At 43.2% G+C, this 18,668-nt stretch overlaps 2 protein-coding genes across 4 annotated transcripts in view; one reads left to right on the forward strand and one right to left on the reverse strand.

Annotated features, from left to right (window-relative positions):
• The window catches only part of AMMECR1 (AMMECR nuclear protein 1), a 159,389-nt gene extending 153,706 nt beyond the window's left edge, over window positions 1–5,683 (forward strand). The window contains exon 6 of the mRNA XM_054996712.1: window positions 2,155–5,683. Within this exon, the coding sequence (XP_054852687.1) occupies window positions 2,155–2,269 (115 nt within the window). The 3' untranslated portion in view covers window positions 2,270–5,683. The remainder of the gene's footprint in view (window positions 1–2,154) is intronic.
• Window positions 5,684–8,520: 2,837 nt separating this feature from the next.
• TMEM164 (transmembrane protein 164) overlaps window positions 8,521–18,668 on the reverse strand; it is a 101,391-nt gene continuing 91,243 nt past the window's right edge. For all 3 annotated transcript variants that reach the window (XM_054996067.1, XM_054996066.1, XM_054996068.1), the window contains exons 6-7: window positions 16,407–16,507; window positions 8,521–15,884 (exon numbers count right to left, since the gene is read on the reverse strand). In XM_054996067.1, coding sequence (XP_054852042.1) covers window positions 15,678–15,884; window positions 16,407–16,507 — 308 coding nt within the window. In that variant the 3' untranslated portion in view covers window positions 8,521–15,677. The remainder of the gene's footprint in view (window positions 15,885–16,406; window positions 16,508–18,668) is intronic.

Raw genomic sequence — 18,668 nt, forward strand, 5'->3', positions numbered from 1 at the left:
GGGAATCAAATCTGGATCTCCAGATTAGAGTCCCGCTGCTCTTAACCACTGCACCAAACTGGCTCTCCAACTTATATTGAAGTCTGCTACACCACAATTTAAACTGATAAAAGGCAGAGATGGTTGATCAACTTTGTTCCCTAGTCATTGTTATTCCTAAGAGATGTTAGCATCCTTGCCATGAAAATTTCTGGAATCAGGTCCAGAAGTGAAAAACAATTTCCTTTGTTCTTTTAATGAAAGGAGCAGTGTCCTTCAGGAATACAGGATGGTGTAATGGTTAGAGTGCCAGAGTAGAAGAGCTGGCTCCACAAGAAGTTACATTTGGAAACTCTGTTGCCTTTTGTCATCCCACCTCCTTCCCATCAGTGTAAGGAGACTCAAACCCAAATGTCTTTGTTTGGAGAATCATATTGGGGCTTGACCTCTGACCAGTCCTTCCTATCCAATGGAAATAAAGATGTAGTTGCACTTCTGATATCTGAATATATCTAGAAACAGAAATACTATAATTGATTCCTTTCTCCTTGGCCAGTGGGGTAGCTGTTTTGGGCTTCATAGTATGGGTGTGCAATTCAGGTTTCTGATTCAGGATAAATACTCGAATTGGACACAATTTGTAAAGATTCACAATTTCCGAATCAGGCCCAGCATTGCGGGCCCAGTTCAGGAATCCGAAATAAAGCTTACCGAAGCGATTTGGGACGATTCAGAAAGCTTCAGGCACGTTTAAACTCCGTGCCTTTGCTTTAGCTGACTGGCGGAACCCGCCAATCAGCTGAAGCAAGAGTGGGGGGTTTAAAGTTTAAAGCGCCCCCTGCACCACTTGCAAGCGGCGCAGGGGGCGTTTTAAGTTTGCACCATTGCTCCAGCTACTGGCAGGCTCTGCCAGTCAGCTGGACCAAGGGCAGTGGGTTTTAAAGTGTAAAGCGCCCCCTCACTCCGCTTGCAAGCATCACAGGGGCGCTTTAACTTTGGCCCTTGCTTCAGTTGACTGTCGGAGGAGATTCCCTGCCAGTCAGCTGAAGCAAGTGGATAGAACTTACCCCCCCACACACTTAATTCTCTCAATGGGAGGGGGAGGAGGGAATCTCCTCCTCCCCCTTACCAGATAGGAGGGGGAGGAGGAAACCCCTCGTTCCCCTCCCATCAGGTGAAAAAAGCAGTGGGGCAGGAAGTTTGTCGGTGTGTCCCAAATCTTTACGGAGCACAACGAAGTGAGTCAATAAGCAATTTCTGAAATGGCTTGCTGCTTCAGAAATCACTTATTTCTGACTTTTTCAAGGTTTTTTTGTTGCACACCCCTGCTTCATAGTCCTAGTATTCATGTTCCTTATTTCCCTTTTATTATCTCTCACTTGCGGTGTCATTAAAGTAATCTGTTGTACAGCCCAATTTGTACATCTCATAACTAGTTAATGTAACTTTTATCACTCATTCAAAATGTTCACCCTCCAGCATTCATTATTGACTATAGAAATCAAACCTCTTCCAATTCCTAATTTTTAAAAAATCATCAGTTCAGTTGGTTTACAATAATCGGAGCTAAGCAGCTTCACTCTCCTGTTGGTATAAGAATCGGTGAATCAGATGTGATGGAGAATTGCCTTAGAGTAGCATTTTCCACACAAGCATCAAAACTATTGGAGTGCATCATTTCCCAGGAAACAGCAAAGCAGTGTGTCTCACAGATACTTCCAAGTGTTGGTCCATGAACTCTGCTTTTAGATTATTGACGACTTTGGAGCAACTCATTGTGTGTGTGTAAAGTGCCATGAAGTTGCAGCCGTCTTACGGTGACCCCATAGGGTTTCCAAGGCAAGAGATGAACAGAGATGCCACTGTCTGCCTCTGCATGGTGACCCTGGACTTCCTTGGTGGTCTCCCATCCAAGTATTAACCAGGGTATAACCTGCTTAGCTTCTGAGATTAAATAGGGCTAGCCATGTGCAGAATGTATAAGCAGGTTGCAATGTATATTATGTTTCTTCTCACTAAAAACAATGAAGAACTAAATGGAATCCTTCTCTGTGTTTTTTCTCTTCTGTTTAAATGCAAGTACTGTCTCTTCCACGCGGTTGCTTTTGGAGATCCAGAGTGCCACTCCTTTTCTTTAACCCTGTCTGTCTCCTGTCTCTCTTACGCCCCTTTTAGGTACCGTAGTGAGAAGATGACCATGAGCTACACAGAATACCTTGCCCACCGCCAGCACCATCACTTCCAGAATGGCATTGGGCACCCCCTTCCACCCTACAACCATTATTCCTGACACTGAGCCGCATGACCAGTCCCTGGACCTCACAGCAGACCTCTTCCCAGGAGACCCCGCCCCCTCTTGGTCTAGCTATCTCTATTACTGTACCATTTTATGATGATAGTTTCCGTTGCCACGATGACGCTTCTCCACGGCAGGTTAAGTTCACCATGGCAACGGGAGGAAATACTACATCATTACAAAGAGCCCTTCATTCTTTTCTGTTTTTAAGTACTGAGTCACTGTGGTTTTTTTAAAATTTTAATTAATTTGCAGCATATACAATTCTTGGGATTTTTAAAGACAATTTTAAATTTCTACTTCATTAACATTGAATTATATCAATCAAGGTTTTCTGTGAGACTGTGGATGAAAGGAAAGAAGGGACTGGACTACTAAACAAAGCATAAAAGAACTTTTCATAAAACATATCACATTTAGATAAGGAACCAGACTTGAAGGAGGTCTGAGTAGGGCTAGCCATGCAGTCCCTTTGTATTCCCATAAAACAAGTAAAAAGTGACTTGTTTCATGTATTGAATACATGACCCTTTGGTCCTATCCTGCTAGGCACAAGAGGGACAATGAGAGGTAAATTTGATTGATTATGAATTGAGAGAATGACCATAGGAAGAATTTCAGTGCAGACCAAGGTCAGGGTCCTTGTTCCACTGACTTTGGCAGGATGTTTCCCTCAGAATCAATGGAACTAAAACCTCACCTCAAGTGCCTGATCTGGGAAGGGAAGGAGCACCCTTTTCACCCGTTCACATGCCATGGGACTGAAGAGTGTCAAGTCTCCTTCTCTGGATCAAACTACAAGTGGAGGGCACAACTCACCAGCTGCTGTTCTGCGCTGCTCCCATTTTCATTGGGGGGCTTGTATGTGAACAGGTTTTGACTGATTTGCACCAACAAGCACCAATGCCTTTCTGAGGCTTCTGAGGAGGGAGTTGCTTTCATAGCCAAAGTGGTTGGCTTGTAGCAGCTGTTATGTGATGAGGTTGGCGAGCTTACGTATTAGTGCCTTTGACTAAGACGCAAGTTTCCTAAAAATCATAGGAATATCTCCATGGCAGCAAAAATATAAGAAGTCTAAGCTCAGTTCCCATCTCTGCTGAAAGCTGATGGGGAAATGGGGCTCTTTTGAGAATAGAATTCAGCAGTTTTCTTTCTGCCCATTTTTGATTGCATTACATTTAGTCCAGTTTAGTTATTTTGCTGTTTTAAGAAACAGCAGTAGTGATAATATATTGTTCAGGTTTCAGGTATTGTCTGTTACATAGAAATAGTACTGAGCTTTGAAATAGCACAGTACTTTGAAACTGGCTGGCTTTCTGACGTGTGTGGAAGCAGTGGAGTGAGATACTGTCCTGATCACATTCTCTCAACAGTTCTAATAATGGGGTTATAAGGGGACAGTATTCATTCAGTTGGAAGTGCTGAATAGTTTGGAACGCCTCGTCTTTCCTGGATGTCTAGAATCCCCTTTCTTCAGATAGTAGTGAAGTGCAGGCTCAAGAGATTACTAAATACTATCCTTTACTTAAAAGATCTCCTTCACCTTGGATGAGCCAAATGTGTTTAGCAGAAATCCCAGCATACTTTATGCAAGAAGTGTGGTTCTTGTGTGCATACACATAAGTGAATAAATATGCAGAACCACACCTCATAAATGACAAGGAGCGTTAAGAATTCTCTGCCACTTTTCCATTTCAGTAGGTAATTGGATATACACTTATTGCTCAAACATACAGGGAGGCAGACACAGCTGGTTCTCACAGGAATCACCGTCATTCCTTCATCCACAGCATTTAGATGTCCAAATATTAACTTTCTGTTTCGATGCCTTAATCTTTAATGAATGGAAGGCCTTCCGGCAGACGTTGCAGGGTGGGGACGGGAGGTGGAGAAAGAACCGGCCGTCGCTTCTGTTGAAGCTGCTCAGTCTGTTTAGTTTCCACTTGGAGGGTTGGAAAGTGGATTCGCCTTGAAGCAAAAGCCGTCAACCAGCGGCTATCTGATTGCAACTTTTCGTTTTTGCCCTTAAAGGGGGAAATTGAGCACAAGCTGAAAAATATTCTCTGCTGCAAACATTTGAAAAAAAATCAGCCATGGCCACCCAATCTTGTCTTCTCCATTATCTCATTACAGCTGTGCTTTTGGGTGAGCTCATTGTTAGTTTTTTTTTAAAAAAAGATCTATTATATATATAAAAATATATGTGTATTTAAAGGTGCTAATCAACCTTGAGCAGGTCACGTGACTGGTCATGCGGACTCTTAAAATCATATCAGATTTTTTTAAAAAAATCCTCAATATATGCAGATATTATACAGAATTTCTTACCAGTGTAATAATGATATACTGATTAAATAAAATATCCTGCAGGGTTTGAAGGACGAGGTCAGCAATACTTCCCATCGTGGCTTGGGGGAGGGGGAAAAAAGGATCATTTTGTCTCCTTTTTGTACACAGCATAATGCACAATGCGTTTTTGTCTATCTCTCAGTAGCTGTTGCTCGTGGAGGGGAACTTAATAGTTCAAAGGGGTTATACAAACTGGAAAGGTGTGCTTTAAAAAAAATGAAAATCCTCCAGACCCTTCTGAACCTGTTTTCTGTGTTCTTTTTGATATGAGACATGAGCTTTGGACAGAAGCTTCAGAGATCTGGGAGTTTTTGTTCTTTAACATACATGGATGAATCAGTTTCTCAGTGATGTATTTTGCCTGGCACCTACCTCTTAGTATGGAAGTGCCATCAACACTTGAAAGGATTATGTTTTTATGTAATTGTCAGCTTATTCCTACAGAATACTTCACCAGAACATAACAGGTCTGTTTATCCAAATCAAGAAATGAGGTTTGATATTTTTTTGGCTGTTTGTTTCTAAATAGGCAAATTTAAAATATGGGACTTTCATATCACTTTGAACTGCACGACAGTTACCTTCCTCTTCTTGATTGCTAAGCTTTGGACAAGCATGGATCAGTTTTTTGCCTTATTTCATTCCAAAAGGCGCTTCAGTTCTAGCTTTAAAGTTCGCTTTCTTCTCCCATGTGGCAAGGCCGGTTGCACAAGTCTCTCTGGCTAAGTGACAGGAGAGTACGTCTGCCGAGCCTCCCAGTAGCTGGAATTCTGCACAGTGCTCTGTGTTGCGCTCACACCAGCTTCCTGCTGGGGCTGCTGTGGGGCTGCGTTAGGGTAGAGGGCACCTGCACCCACAGTGTTAGCGGGAAGCAGTTGGCCCACCCAGCACACCCTGATGTTTGTATCTCACCCTCTTTACTTGTCTTCAACTGTGCGGGGTCTTGAAACTGTTATCTGGAGTAGATTACATCTCTTGTGTGTTGGATTGAACCAAAGAAGCCTCCAGCCAAGCCCACATGCTGCTCCTGAAAAGCCTGCCTTCTGATCCTTCCAAAGTCTCTGCAGGATGAAATGGGTTAACTTTTTTATTTTTGTACAGTTTCTAACTGATTTTTGCTAGTGATGTTAATTGAATTAAGTTTGAGGAGCTGATACAACTCCATTGAAATAAACTGGTGACTTTTATGTTTAAATAAAATAATATAGAAACCCAAAGTGTGCCTCTCAGATTTTAAAGGGTTTCTGGTTACATTTATTAAGACCAGCAATGATTCTTTATATACAAAGATATGTTTTCCTTGTTTTTTATTACTGTTTCAGAAAAAAAAAATACTTCCTTTGCTCTGGATCCAGTAACTGTGCTGGTACATGAAATGCACTGAGAAAAAACAAACTTTTGTAACAACTAATGACTGTTTTTGTATATCTAAGTTGATTCTTTTCAAAAAGATTTGGATCTAGTTTCTAAGTTATTTTAGTGTTTTATATGTTACAAAGAATGTTCACCAGCATAATGAGTTATCTTCAATGCAAAGGTGATACAAAACTGGGCCACAAGCTACCTGGTGTAGCTTCAGGGCCGCTATTTTTTCCTTCTTTAGTAACTTGACTATTGATTACATCTTTAACACAGATTACCACAAACCCACTTCCATTAAAACTAGATCCTCCTTCCTTCCATGTTTATTTGCTATTAGTGTGAAGAAACTGTTGATAAAATGGGCATTTTATACGTATGGCTTAAAAAGGTATGAGGAAAAAGCAAAAAAAATTTAGAAGGTAATTTGTGGGTCTGTGAGATATGGCTGTGGAAAGATATTGTAGTAGTTTTAACACTATTGTCATTACCTTTTAACTCATTTACCCAATAAAAATAAGGAAAAAGAATCACAGCTGCTTGTACTTAATGCTTTCACTTAAGTGTTTGGCCTGGTATGTTGCAGTGAGAATGCACTGACCATTCAATTCCCCTCCCCCTTTAACCAAGAAAAAAAGATGTGTAGAGATTCCTTCCATCACTAGAACTAATGTAGGAAAGTAGGATTTAGGCTGTTTTAGAGTTTGAACATACGCTAATATGAATTGGAATTGCAAGCAAGAGTTTTATTTTAAGCATGTTTGAAAGTATAAACTTCTGGTGCCAAGACGTCAGACTGGACCTTTTGCATGGTTCACATCCAGCATCTTTGCAGCTGCCTGTGCACCATGCAAGATGGTTCCTGCATAGCATCTATGAACCAACTCTTCTTCAGGTCTGTGTAAATCTGGCTTTTGAGATACATATTTCAATATCAGATGACAGTAAAGGGAGAAATTATTGCATCCTTTATTACTAAAAGGCACTAAGAAAACAAAGCTATTGCAAGCAGGGCTGGTGGAAGAGGATATAGTGGCGAGTGTTGCCTTCATCACCTCAATAGTGTCAACTGCCCATAGCAGCTATACACACATCTTAACAGTTATGCTGGTGGTAATAAGGGACTATTTTTAAGCATTTCCCAGGTAACAGTTGACAGCAATTTGCAAAGCTGTTGAAATGAAGACTGGGCCATATGTATTGAGACTAATGGCAGCTCTGCAGTACAGGCCACCCAACAAGCTATCTGCAGTATTATGCCTGAGAGAGATGGAACTGTGTTGAGTGGTTTAGCTCACAACAATGACTTGCCTGCTTCGGGCAAAGGTTTAAAGATATTATCCACCAGCCAGCCTATCAGGAGTGCCTACTGGCAACAGCAAAGTGGGAAGTGTAATTCTAAGGTCTGGGAGGCAAAATGTACATTACTCGCAGGAGATAACATTCTCAGCAGTGTCGCCTGCTCAGTGTACAGAACAGCTACACTGGTAGAGACGGGGGGTCTCAATCGGTGGCTGAGAAAGTTTTGCTTTGGGAGGCAGCAGCAACCAGTTTTGGGCCAAGCTGATTCTGAACAAAAGAAACAGGCTGCACTGGAACCAGAATGAAATTGCTGCTTAACGTCAAAAGGTTTCCAGAGCAGCTATATCAAAGAGCACCCAGAGTTCAATAAGCTTAAAAAATAGGAAGAGGCTTCCTCACAGGATCATTAAAGGTAGAAATGTCTGCGCCCTTAATACTATTGCTTACCTGACCAAAGCTGTGAGGGTGATCTTGATATGGGAAGAGCCAACTAAAGGAGAGAGTTGTGTAATTATTGCAACTGCCCACACATTGCTCGTTCATTGTTCATGTCATGAGAGAGACCAAATTTCTAGACGCTGTAAATGATTGTGCCCTATAGCAGTTCATCATGGGCCCTCGGTGGCGGTCAGGATTTGTTTGGAGATGAAGTTGCACTTATTGGGACTAATGACCACATTGCTCGTTAGTTCAGCACTGAGATGAATAAATAGTTGTCCCAAAAATCCAGTCCAACCACATTTTATTTTAGAAGAGGAAACTTTCGCATGGTCAGTACTTCTATGGTTGACCACCAAGAGACTCCAGAGAAACACACTGGCAAACCACCTGTTTCTTACATGGCTTTAAATCCCCTTGCTGGAGTCACCATAAGTCGATTGCGACTTGAATGGCACATATACAAACACCCAGAAAAGCAACACAAGGGCAGTGGTAGCTGGTTGTGGTCCAAGAGTTGTCCAGCTAGCTCTGCTTGTCAATTGGGATGGGATGTGAGGCTTGTGGTTCCCCAGAACTCCACTCCTTGCCACTTAATCCACATCTGGAATTCCTATAACCTTCAACAGCAGCTTGCGGTATTGCTGTAGGTCTGCTGTCCAAAGTCCTGGCACTCTGGCCACCACTCTCTGCTGCACTCGGAAGCGATGGCTGCTCTGATCTGTACCACTGTATAATTACGTAATTTTGTCCAGCAGCATGTTTATTCCTTTTCAACAAATACACTAACAACAATGCACCCAAAGAGTAGAATTTTATTTATAGAGATGAGACATTGGAGACAGAATTACCCCAACCCCCCCCCCAAATACACAAAATTCTCTTTTGAAAATGTTGTCCATTAACCAGGTTTAGTACAGTCAAAAATGTATAAAAATTACTATACTTCAAGTGACTGGGAAGCAGTAGGAGAAGCATCCACGCTGCTCTGGACAAGAAAAGAGGAAGAGTCACCAGTTGCAAAACTCCATTGTGGATCATCGCATAGAGGAGGAAGCAAACAGGCAAGACTGGAAGATGGAATAAGCTTTACTGAAACAGTACTAGAAGTGCAGAACAAAACACAGTAGTACAATTTGAAAAGTCAGACAACTGCTTGGCTTTTTACTAAAATGGCAAACAGGAAGAAATGTACATCTATCTGAAGACACTTCTGAAAAACAGCAGGTAGCTACCAGAGGGTCCCAACTGGAGGTGGGGTGGACTTTCCCCTCATTTTGGCTGGATTTAACAGGGATATATTAGCAACTCCACAACACTTTTGAGAAACAGGCAAGAGCATGCCTCTGGCACATCCTCTTTGTCCTCTGAGAAACAAAGCTCCATGAATACAAATTGCTATAGAAAAAAATGGCACAATGTAGTTTCACCCCATCCCACCACGGAACCATAAATGAAGAGAAAATTAGGGTATGTATATACACAGTGCAGAGGCATAAAATCAAGTACATAATGAGGAAGCAGCTGATTCTAAAAGAAGAACCAGGGAGTCTACAAAACATTGAATTATCAAATATACAGAAATATCAAACTCCTGACGTAAGCCACCGGAGATAGTAATAGTTACGCTGAGGTACTCTAGAACATTAAAGTGCACAGATTGTTCCCACCACTGTGTTGTTTTTACAAAATGGAGGTCCTGCTATACAAAACCTAGCCCTAGAGAGTTGTACTAAAGCCCTGGACAGAACAGGGTCAGAGATCTGGACTGAAAGATCAGATACAGAAGTTGCTACAAACTGAGTGCATACTGATACTGCCACTTATTTAGGCAGATATATAAAATACCACAATACAATTTTTGAGGGATAGCATTCAATGTGGTTTGAGGACCAGGTTTACCTGTTCCTGTTGCTTTTTTCCAGTTCTGGTAATTGAAGCAAAAGTTACTATCGAAGAAATGCCCCTACCCAACATAAGGTTGGATTTAAAAGGTCCTGTTAAACCCATGGAACAGCACCTGTTGACAAAGAAGGGGCAGGCCAAATTTTTGCCAATTTCTCCTTTCTACTGCAGATTCCCATCCCCCCCACTGTTCCTGAGGGGCCTTTGCCCCCCCCCCCCACACCTCAACTGAGGGTCAGACAGTTTAGTGGGCTGCAGCAGGCAGGGAAAGCAAGGAAGATACACCCTGCCAGCTTCAATGTCCTGATAGAGCTGCTGATCCAACCTATCAAGTGTACTTCGTCTTGAAAATGAGATATCTGCCTTGGTTCAAACACCTTTTCTTGGCTAGGCTTAGGCTATGCTGTGGGATAGTCTTACAATACAGAATCACAGAGTTGGAAGGGGCCATACAGACCTTCTAGTCCAACCCCCTGCCCAATGCAGGATGAGCCTAAAGCATCCCTGACAAATATTCATCCAGCCTCTTCTTGAAAACTGCCAGTGACTGAAGGTGAATGGACAGGATACAGGGCATTAATATTTACTACTACGGGGAGGTTGAAGTTAGCCCACCAAAGAGCTTGGAATCTTAAGCAACAGCATGCTGGTGTGGGGAGTGGGAGCAGAGGTTGCTCCACCCAGGACACCCACAAACACTTCCTAGTAAATCATCATCGCCATTTGTGGCTCACATGCAAACACAGTTGTTCAGTCAGATCTGTGAATGATGTTATTCAACTTAAGTGACAAGTGGATTTTAAGCGAGTCAAGTCTGCTAGAAAAGCCACTTTTGATTTGATTACCTGCCGCTTCGGAAAAGGGGAGTGGGGTAGACAGGCCTGAATTATACATCTGAAATTCTTTAATGCATTTGTACGGAATGCTCCAGAGGGGGAAACAGTAGTAAAGAATACACGGCACTTTCAGTGAATCACATTAAGGAAGAGTTCCAACAGTGAAATCCTAAACAGAGTTACTCCAGTCTAAGCCCACGGGCTTAGGATTTCACTGCAAATGTTTGTTAATGAGGCCAGGTACCCCCAACATACGTATTTGTTAAATAGGCTGGGAAAGTTGGGAGTAAGTTTAGAGCTTGTGGAAAAGCAACGTAACACACAGCTGAATGGCACAGGCAGCTGTTAACCAAGCCATTTCAGAATATTCACTAGAACACAATGATGTGTTCTAAATAAATTCAACTTTAGTTAAGAGGACAGAAATACTCAGAAATGCCCTCTGTAATCCCTTCTCGCCTATGTCCCCCCACACAGCCGGTATCTTCCCTTCTTAGTGAGATGAGCCGTAATGTTGAACTTTAAGGCAAGATCGCTGCATTTGAGGTATCACTGGCTGCATGGTGCAGGACACATCCCCTTGGATCAATCTGCTCACAGGAAGTATGGCAGTTTTGGCAGCTTACATTTCCACAACTAAGGAGATGCAATCCAAGGCATATTAGGAGGGAGGAGAGGGGAAGAGAACTGCACACTCCTGAAATGAGTCTGAAGCCAGGTGAGCACTTCTTCCAAGAAGGCTAACGATTTCTTCCTTCATCTGGGCTTTCCCACACAGAATGTAAGCCTATTTAATTCTTCACAAGACATCCACTTCCGCTTGCGGCACCTCTAGTGAACCAGCAGAACCAAACAGTGCTGTGGTTTCTCAGGGAAGTATATAATGCTGCTGAGTAGGCACCACAAGGCAGCCATGAAAAAGCTGTCACTAACTTGAAAATATGCTTCAGTTTGCGGAGGGGAACAGTCCCTAGACTATTGGATACGGTGGGATTTCAGCATACTGGAGCAGAATCTATAGCAGCGGGAAAAGTCTATTTCAAAAGTGTACCTTCTTGCTCTTTCCCCCCACTGTTTCCACCAGTTTTGACAGAACAGAATTTTGCTGATTTGTACTGATAGATTAGGAGACACACACACACCCTCCCCAGCCCCACAAAACAGCTGCAAGCATACCTGTGGGCAAAATGAAGCCGTGGGGAAAAGGCAACGCCTGCCCTGTGCAAGTGGTCAGTGCCCAAAAACCATAGTGGACTTCCTATTCATTTTTCTTCCTACACTTTGAATAGGAAAATTTAAACACACACACAGGATAGCTGGAAAAATAATCCTAGTACAGGAGACCCTTGACTGGGTCCCCAAGAGGTGAGGAAACTGAAATTCTTCAGGCTAAAAAAGGCCCAAGATTCTGCTCTCAAGACTACAAACTGTACAACAAATGAGTATCTCCCTCTCCGTGGGTAAGGCCACAAGTTTCGCCATTGGCAGTGGGCAGTGAAGACAGTAGTCAGGGTGACAGTGAGAACACCTTGCTTTGTAAAAGAAGGAACCGCTTGTGTGGGATCCCTTGCCCATCCCTTTCTTCTCCGGCACAAAAACCCAAATCCCACTGTAAGCACTTCCCTCTGTGGAGAAGAGTCAGTACATTTTCTTAGCTGGGAGTCGAAGCAAATCCACGCAGAACTTAAGGACAGGAACAGCACCGTTAAAGACAACGGTTATGAGTTTCCCATGAACCACAGTCATGATTGATGGTCAGATGCCCAGATTCTATACCAGGGGCCATAGAAAGGATCCGAGATGGCAGGGCACAGCATGTTGTTTACTTCTGTGACCTGGGAAAGGTGGGTGGGGGGAGAGAGCATGTTTTGTTAATTCTCATAGCAACTATTTACCTGCCCAGTTCCCCTAGCAACTAAAAACTTCAAAATCAGTCCAGTGGACAGCAGTGCCCACCAGAAATAGCAAAGCAGCTCAGGAGCACAGACACCTGTCAAAGAATTAAGAAGGGGTGGGGGGAACACTGTTGAGCCAAATTGCTATACTTTCAGAGATAAATGACTACTGTGCCTCTAACAAGAGAGAAGACAGAATCGCACCCCCCTTCCCCCCCTCCTTGATCTCTTCTTTGGACAAGGACCTGCCAGGTGGTGACGAGCATTCCAGGGAAGGACTCTGCTTTCCAAGCACAAGGCAGCTCAGATGTCCTTATCGTATTTCTTTCACTGAACAACCTAACTGTTGTTCATTATCATATTTTGCTCTGTGAATCTCCTAGTTGTTGATTATATCGTATTTTCTCTCAACATTGTGTAATCCACCTTGGATCTCAGTGATAAAAGGTGGATTATAAATAAATAGTATTAGTAACAATATTCTTTGTATCTGAAATTGCACTATGATTGGAACTGGGGGTCTACCATGCCCCCAAACACACCCACCCCCTTTTAACTATTTTTGTTTGACTTAACAACCAGCCTGAAGAAGAATCTGTAGAATTGCTGACTATCTTGTAACATTTTGTTTGATCTAAATTTAATAAGCAGACCAATCTACATTAAAACTTGTAACAGCCTTTTTTCTCCCTTTCTCCTGCAAGTTTTTACTTGATAACAGAACTGCTAGGTTTTGTTATCAAGTGTGATCCTAAGAACACTTTCCCCATTGTAAGCCCCACTGAATAAGCTTGAGAAGGGTTCTAAGTACACCTGCTTAGGATTGGTCTAGCTACCATTCTTGAAACCCCCTCACCAGTCCAGCTGCCACCAGTGGCAACTCTGGGGAATAACATCATCTGGTAAATAAAATCCAACCAAGCACCTATTGAAGGGACAGGACAAATTTTCTCCAGGCAACTGGCAACCCTAGAATGCCTTTCAGCTGCAGCCACAGTTCCTCATAGCATGCAAAAATGCATAGAGCTGTGTACACTTCAATCAAAATTAGCTTTAAAAATTGTAAATCTCATTTAATAAGGTAATGAGGCAGTTCTCTCTTGCTGGAAATCTTGCATTTGAGAAGGGCCTAGGCACAAGGAACTCTGGGAAGGATGAGGGCATCTTACATAGGTGAATCAGGGAAATTTTTAGTGAGGTTTATTTACTTCATTACTAGAGATTTGGGGATAGTGCCTGGGGAGGGCAGAGTTTGAGGAGAGAGCTCAATAGGAATGTGATGCAGTAGTGTCTGCCCTCTAAAGCTAACCCTCCTCCCATTAGCAGACCCTGGTAGAGTCTAGGAAATGCTTGGGTGTTGAGCTTAGGAAATGCAACATGCATCTATCAGGTTTCATACAAAGCAAGGGTGCAACTAACTTCAGAATAAGATACTGAAACAACTTGATCACACTTATGATTGCAATTGCAAAAAGAACTACAAAATAAAACAAAAACTTTGCTTTTTTCCCCCAAATCCACTAAGAAGCTTGATGGGATGCACTCCCAGGTGAGCATGCATAAGCTTGTCAGCCATTATTCAGTGCAGCTATATGAATGTGCACTCCAGAGCAAAGCTCGCTAAGAACAGTGGGAGGGTTACTCACACAAATGGGGGCAACTGTGCATCACAGCTGTGTGAGACGGAGACACGTTTTAATGAAGAGAAAAGGTGCTATTTATAAAGGACAGGATGGGTCCCCCTATTATTATATTGATCAGGAGCAACTGTCTCTGATTATTATCAGATGATTAATTTATACCTCATAAAATTCAGAGATAAAGGTACTCCTGAAGAATAATTGCATCTAGGCTGAAATACAACGAGACACCAGCCAATCGTAAATGGTGTCCCCTTCCTCCTTATAAGAAAATTACTTTCTACTATTTGCATGGCAATGGAGTACATTACTAAAGAGTAAGCTCTCTGTGCTCAACTTATTTCTGAGTTAACATGCACAAGATTTGCAATCTCTTATTTGCAACTTCAGCCTAAAATTGTTTACTCAAAAATAAATCCCAATGAGTTCAACATGACTTACTCCCAAGTATGTGTTAGATGCACAAGATAACAACATTTTCAAATATAGTTCTTCTTGTAAATTAGCTTTCTAGGAACCCACTGACATAAGTCACATGGAGTTCCAAACAGATAGCTTCATAAAGATTCTCAATACAGCTATGATTTGAAGGTAATACCCTATGCATTGTAATCTTTCTAGCAAAACCCCCTATGTTGTGTGTGTGGGTATCTGTATAAGAATAGCTTTTGATGCTGGATAGCTAGATGGGTGTGATAGTGCATGCCTGACAAAGGGTGAATGTTGGCATTCACGTGGGCATGGTAGTCATCCCAGAAAAAATTTGCAACTGTCTGAAAACTTGGATATATAGTTTTGAATGTTGACAGTCAGTTAAATGTGACAGTCAGTAATTCCCATGAATTTGTACAAAAAGTGTGGAAATACATACACATTCTGAGCTTCCGTACAATTCATCATTTGTCAGCATTCACCAAATTTTGAACATCACTGTAACAAACACTTGTTTACCGGCAGACCTACTACTCCATCTGAGATCTCAGCAATTTGCACAAATGAAACAAGCATTATAGTGAAATGAAGGAGGGCAGATGCAGTAGAAGTGTTTTAAAAAACTAAGACAGAGAGATGGGTGAACATTGATGTGGTGCAGATTCACCCAGGTTCCCCTAGTTGCATACCTTTTGCTAAGCACAGGCAGTGGAGGGGGAGCCTTCTTTCCTCACGTGGTTTCCAGGAACCCTTCAGATGGCCAATCATAGCTGTGGGCAAAATGAAGCCGTGGGGAAAAGGCAACGCCTGCCCTGTACAAGCGATCAGTGCCCACAAAGCATAGTGCATTTCCTATTCATTTTACTTCCTATACTTTCAATAGGCAAATTTAAACACACACACAGGATAGCTGGTAAAAATAATCCTAGTACAGGAGACCCTTGACTGGGTCCCCAAGAGGTGAGGAAACTGAAATTCTTCAGGCTAAAAAAGGCCCAAGATTCTGCTCTCAAGACTACAAACTGTACAACAAATGAGTATCTCCCTCTCTGTGGGTAAGGCCACAAGTTTCGCCATTGGCAGTGGGCAGTGAAGACAGTAGTCAGGGTGACAGTGAGAACACCTTGCTTTGTAAAAGAAGGAACCACTCGTGTGGGATTCTTTGCCCATCCCTTTCTTCTCCGGCACAAAAACCCAAATCCCAGTTCTTTTCTGCACTGTAAGCACTTCCCTCTGTGGAGAAGAGTCAGTACAGTTTCTTAGCTGGGAGTCGAAGCAAATCCACGCAGAACTTAAGGACAGGAACAGCACCGTTAAAGACAACAGTTATGAGTTTCCCATGAATCATAGTCATGATTGTCTGATGGCCAGATGCCCAGATTCTATACCAGGGGCCATAGAAAGGATCCGAGATGGCAGGGCACAGCATGTTGTTCAAGTTCACTTCTGTGACCTGGGAAAGGGGAGGGGGAGAGCATGTTTGGTTAATTCTCATAGCAACTATTTATCTGACTAGCTCCCCTAGAAAGTAAACAGCTTCAGGCATGTCACTCTCAGCCCTTAACATCCCACGACTGCCCAATTTTGTTCCTGTTAACAAGAGGTTCCTAATGTTGCCACTCCTGTATGGGAAATCCCCCCCCCCCCGTTTAACTGCTGAGTCACTGATTCCCCTCCCAGTTCCAGCTTCCTGATTTCCATTCCAACCATTCCCCACCCCCCCACCCCCGCCAGTTTTAGTCACAAGATATACACCTTATTACACCTTTCTCTTACCCTTCTTTCACAGAGCTCAAGGGAACATCCACGGCTCTTCCTCTTTCCCATTTTATCTTGACTATCAGATTAAAATGCAGGTATGCTTGACAGAATCTTATTGGCCTAAGTTCGTCCAGTGAACTTTATGACTGAGTGGGGAATTTGAATCCAATTCTAGGCAAGTAAGTTAACAGCATTAGCAAGAATATTCACTTACCAGTCCCAGAGTTTGTAAAATGCTGAAATGATAGACAAACATCAGTCCAGTAGATAGCAGTGCCCACCAGAAATTGCAAGGCGGCTCAGGAGTGTAGATACCTGTCAGAGAATTAAGGGGGAGGAGGAACACTGTTGAACCAAATTGCTATACTTTCAGAGATAAATGACAACAAGAGAGAGAAGCCAGAGCCTGAAGCAGTCAATCATCAGAGGTATAGAGTAGACATGGGCATGAAACGGAAAAAAACCCCGAACAAGATGTTCGTTGTTCATTGCCATCCACGAACAACAAACGAACAGTAACAAACATGACCCTGTTCGCAAACATGTTTGTTGTTTGTGGCCCTTTAAAGATCCCTATAAACTATCAGCTGGCAGGGGGGATCCCCCCCCTGCCGCCAGCCAGCTGATATTTTAAAGGGACCTTTCCTGCCATGTGCAAGGGGCAGGGCCCTTTAAACACCCCACAAACTGACCTTCCCAATGTCCAATATGCACTAAATTTGCAGGGGACATAGTCCTCACTGTCCTCCGAAGATCCCCCAAGTTTCAGAGAGATTGCACCCCAGGAAAGGCATGATCTGTGTGTCCCCCCCCTTTGCTGTCATTTTCTCTTCACAGTGGCAAAAACAGGACTCTCTGCTGGAAGTACTTTGAAGGGTTAAAGCCAGAAGGAAAGCCAGAAGGAGGTCAGACAGAGTTCAGTCCCTGCCTGCGGTTGCCAAGGGAATTGATTGCAGGTGCCAGACTGTCTGGCTTGACGAATGGCTGATGAATGCAACGAAAGAGGCTTGCAACAACCACTTATTCGTTTAGAATGGGGCTCACGAACGGCTTGTTTGTGAAGATGAACGGACTGTTCGTGGGTTTTTTCCGTTCGTAATGCTGTTCGTGCCCATGTCTAGTATAGAGACAGGTCCGCAAAACAAACCAGTGCTGAAAGACCTGTAGACTACCAGATGCCAGGGAGTTTCACTGGCATTAATCTCTTATCTCTAACCCCACCCTTCCCCCTTTCTTGATCTCTTCTTTGGACAGGGATCTGCATTTTTTTATTGTTATCTTCCTGAGGATGCAGTGTAAGCTATGTATGTTATTCTAAACACAGACACCCAAACCCCATACACACCCATTACAGGGCTTGCAGCTTTATTCCCATAAAAAGCTCTACATCCATTGTTGCTGGGTTTAGAGAAAGACAAGTCACCAACATGGAGCTGGCTCTTGCTTCTCCTCTTGCTTCTCCAAGCACTATCTGCTCTAGATGTGCGTCCATTTTGGAACACTATCACCTAATGGACACAACAGAGATTTTTTTTCAAACACCTACAACTCAACTGCCTCTCCTTACAGCCACTCAGCTAACAAGCATCTTCTTGAGCTGGAGATCATCATGGACAAGCCTAGGTAAAGACTGCAGAAGTTAGCAACAACAACAAAATTACGCAATGTTAGGCATTCTCCTCTGAGACAGGAATTCTCCACCGAGAAAAATTACTGCCCAAGATGCGAGGTCGTTACGAGCATTCCAGGGAACGACAGCTTTCCAAACACAAAGCAGCTAAGATTTCCTTAGCTAGTGGATGGCTGAAGGTCAGAGCAAGGTAGAGAATGGATAAAGAACAGAAAGCCACGCTCCAAAAATCGCCTTCTGGGTTGGAGGTGGCCCATAAAAAACAGGGATGCACTTACCTGTAACTGTTGTTCATTGAGGTCTACTGTGCAGGAACTCGTGGGACTGCACATGCGCAGGCCTGCCAGCTGGAGGATTTCGTAGCTTAAAAATTCACTAGAGGGTGCTCGCTGCCTCCCAGCATGCAGGTGCAGCTGTTTTCCCGCTGAAACAGCCTACTCCCAGGAGGTGCAGTGACCTCTGCCCTCAGCTCCTCTTGCCATCGGACTCCTCAATAATATGAAAAGCGTCAGCGAGGAAGGAGGGAGGGTATGTGTTCCTGCACAGAAGATCTCAATGAACAACAGTTACAGGTAAGTGTAATGCTGTTTTCATTGTCGGTCTTCTGTGCAGTCCTACATGGGAATTTAACAAGCTTTTTACCAGGGTGGTGGAAACTTGCTCTTCAGCGGAATATTGACTGCATAACCGCCGTGCCCACTGTTGTCTCTCGTCTGTTGAGGACGTTCAGGGCGTAATGTCTCACAAAGGTGTCAGCAGATGACCAGGTCGCCGCCCTGCAGATGTCCATCAGCAGGACTCCTCTCAGGAACGCTGTCGAAGTTGCTTGTGACCTAGTAGAATGCA

Source organism: Eublepharis macularius, chromosome 13 (genome assembly GCF_028583425.1).
Source record: "Eublepharis macularius isolate TG4126 chromosome 13, MPM_Emac_v1.0, whole genome shotgun sequence".
Lineage (NCBI taxonomy): Eukaryota > Metazoa > Chordata > Lepidosauria > Squamata > Eublepharidae > Eublepharis > Eublepharis macularius.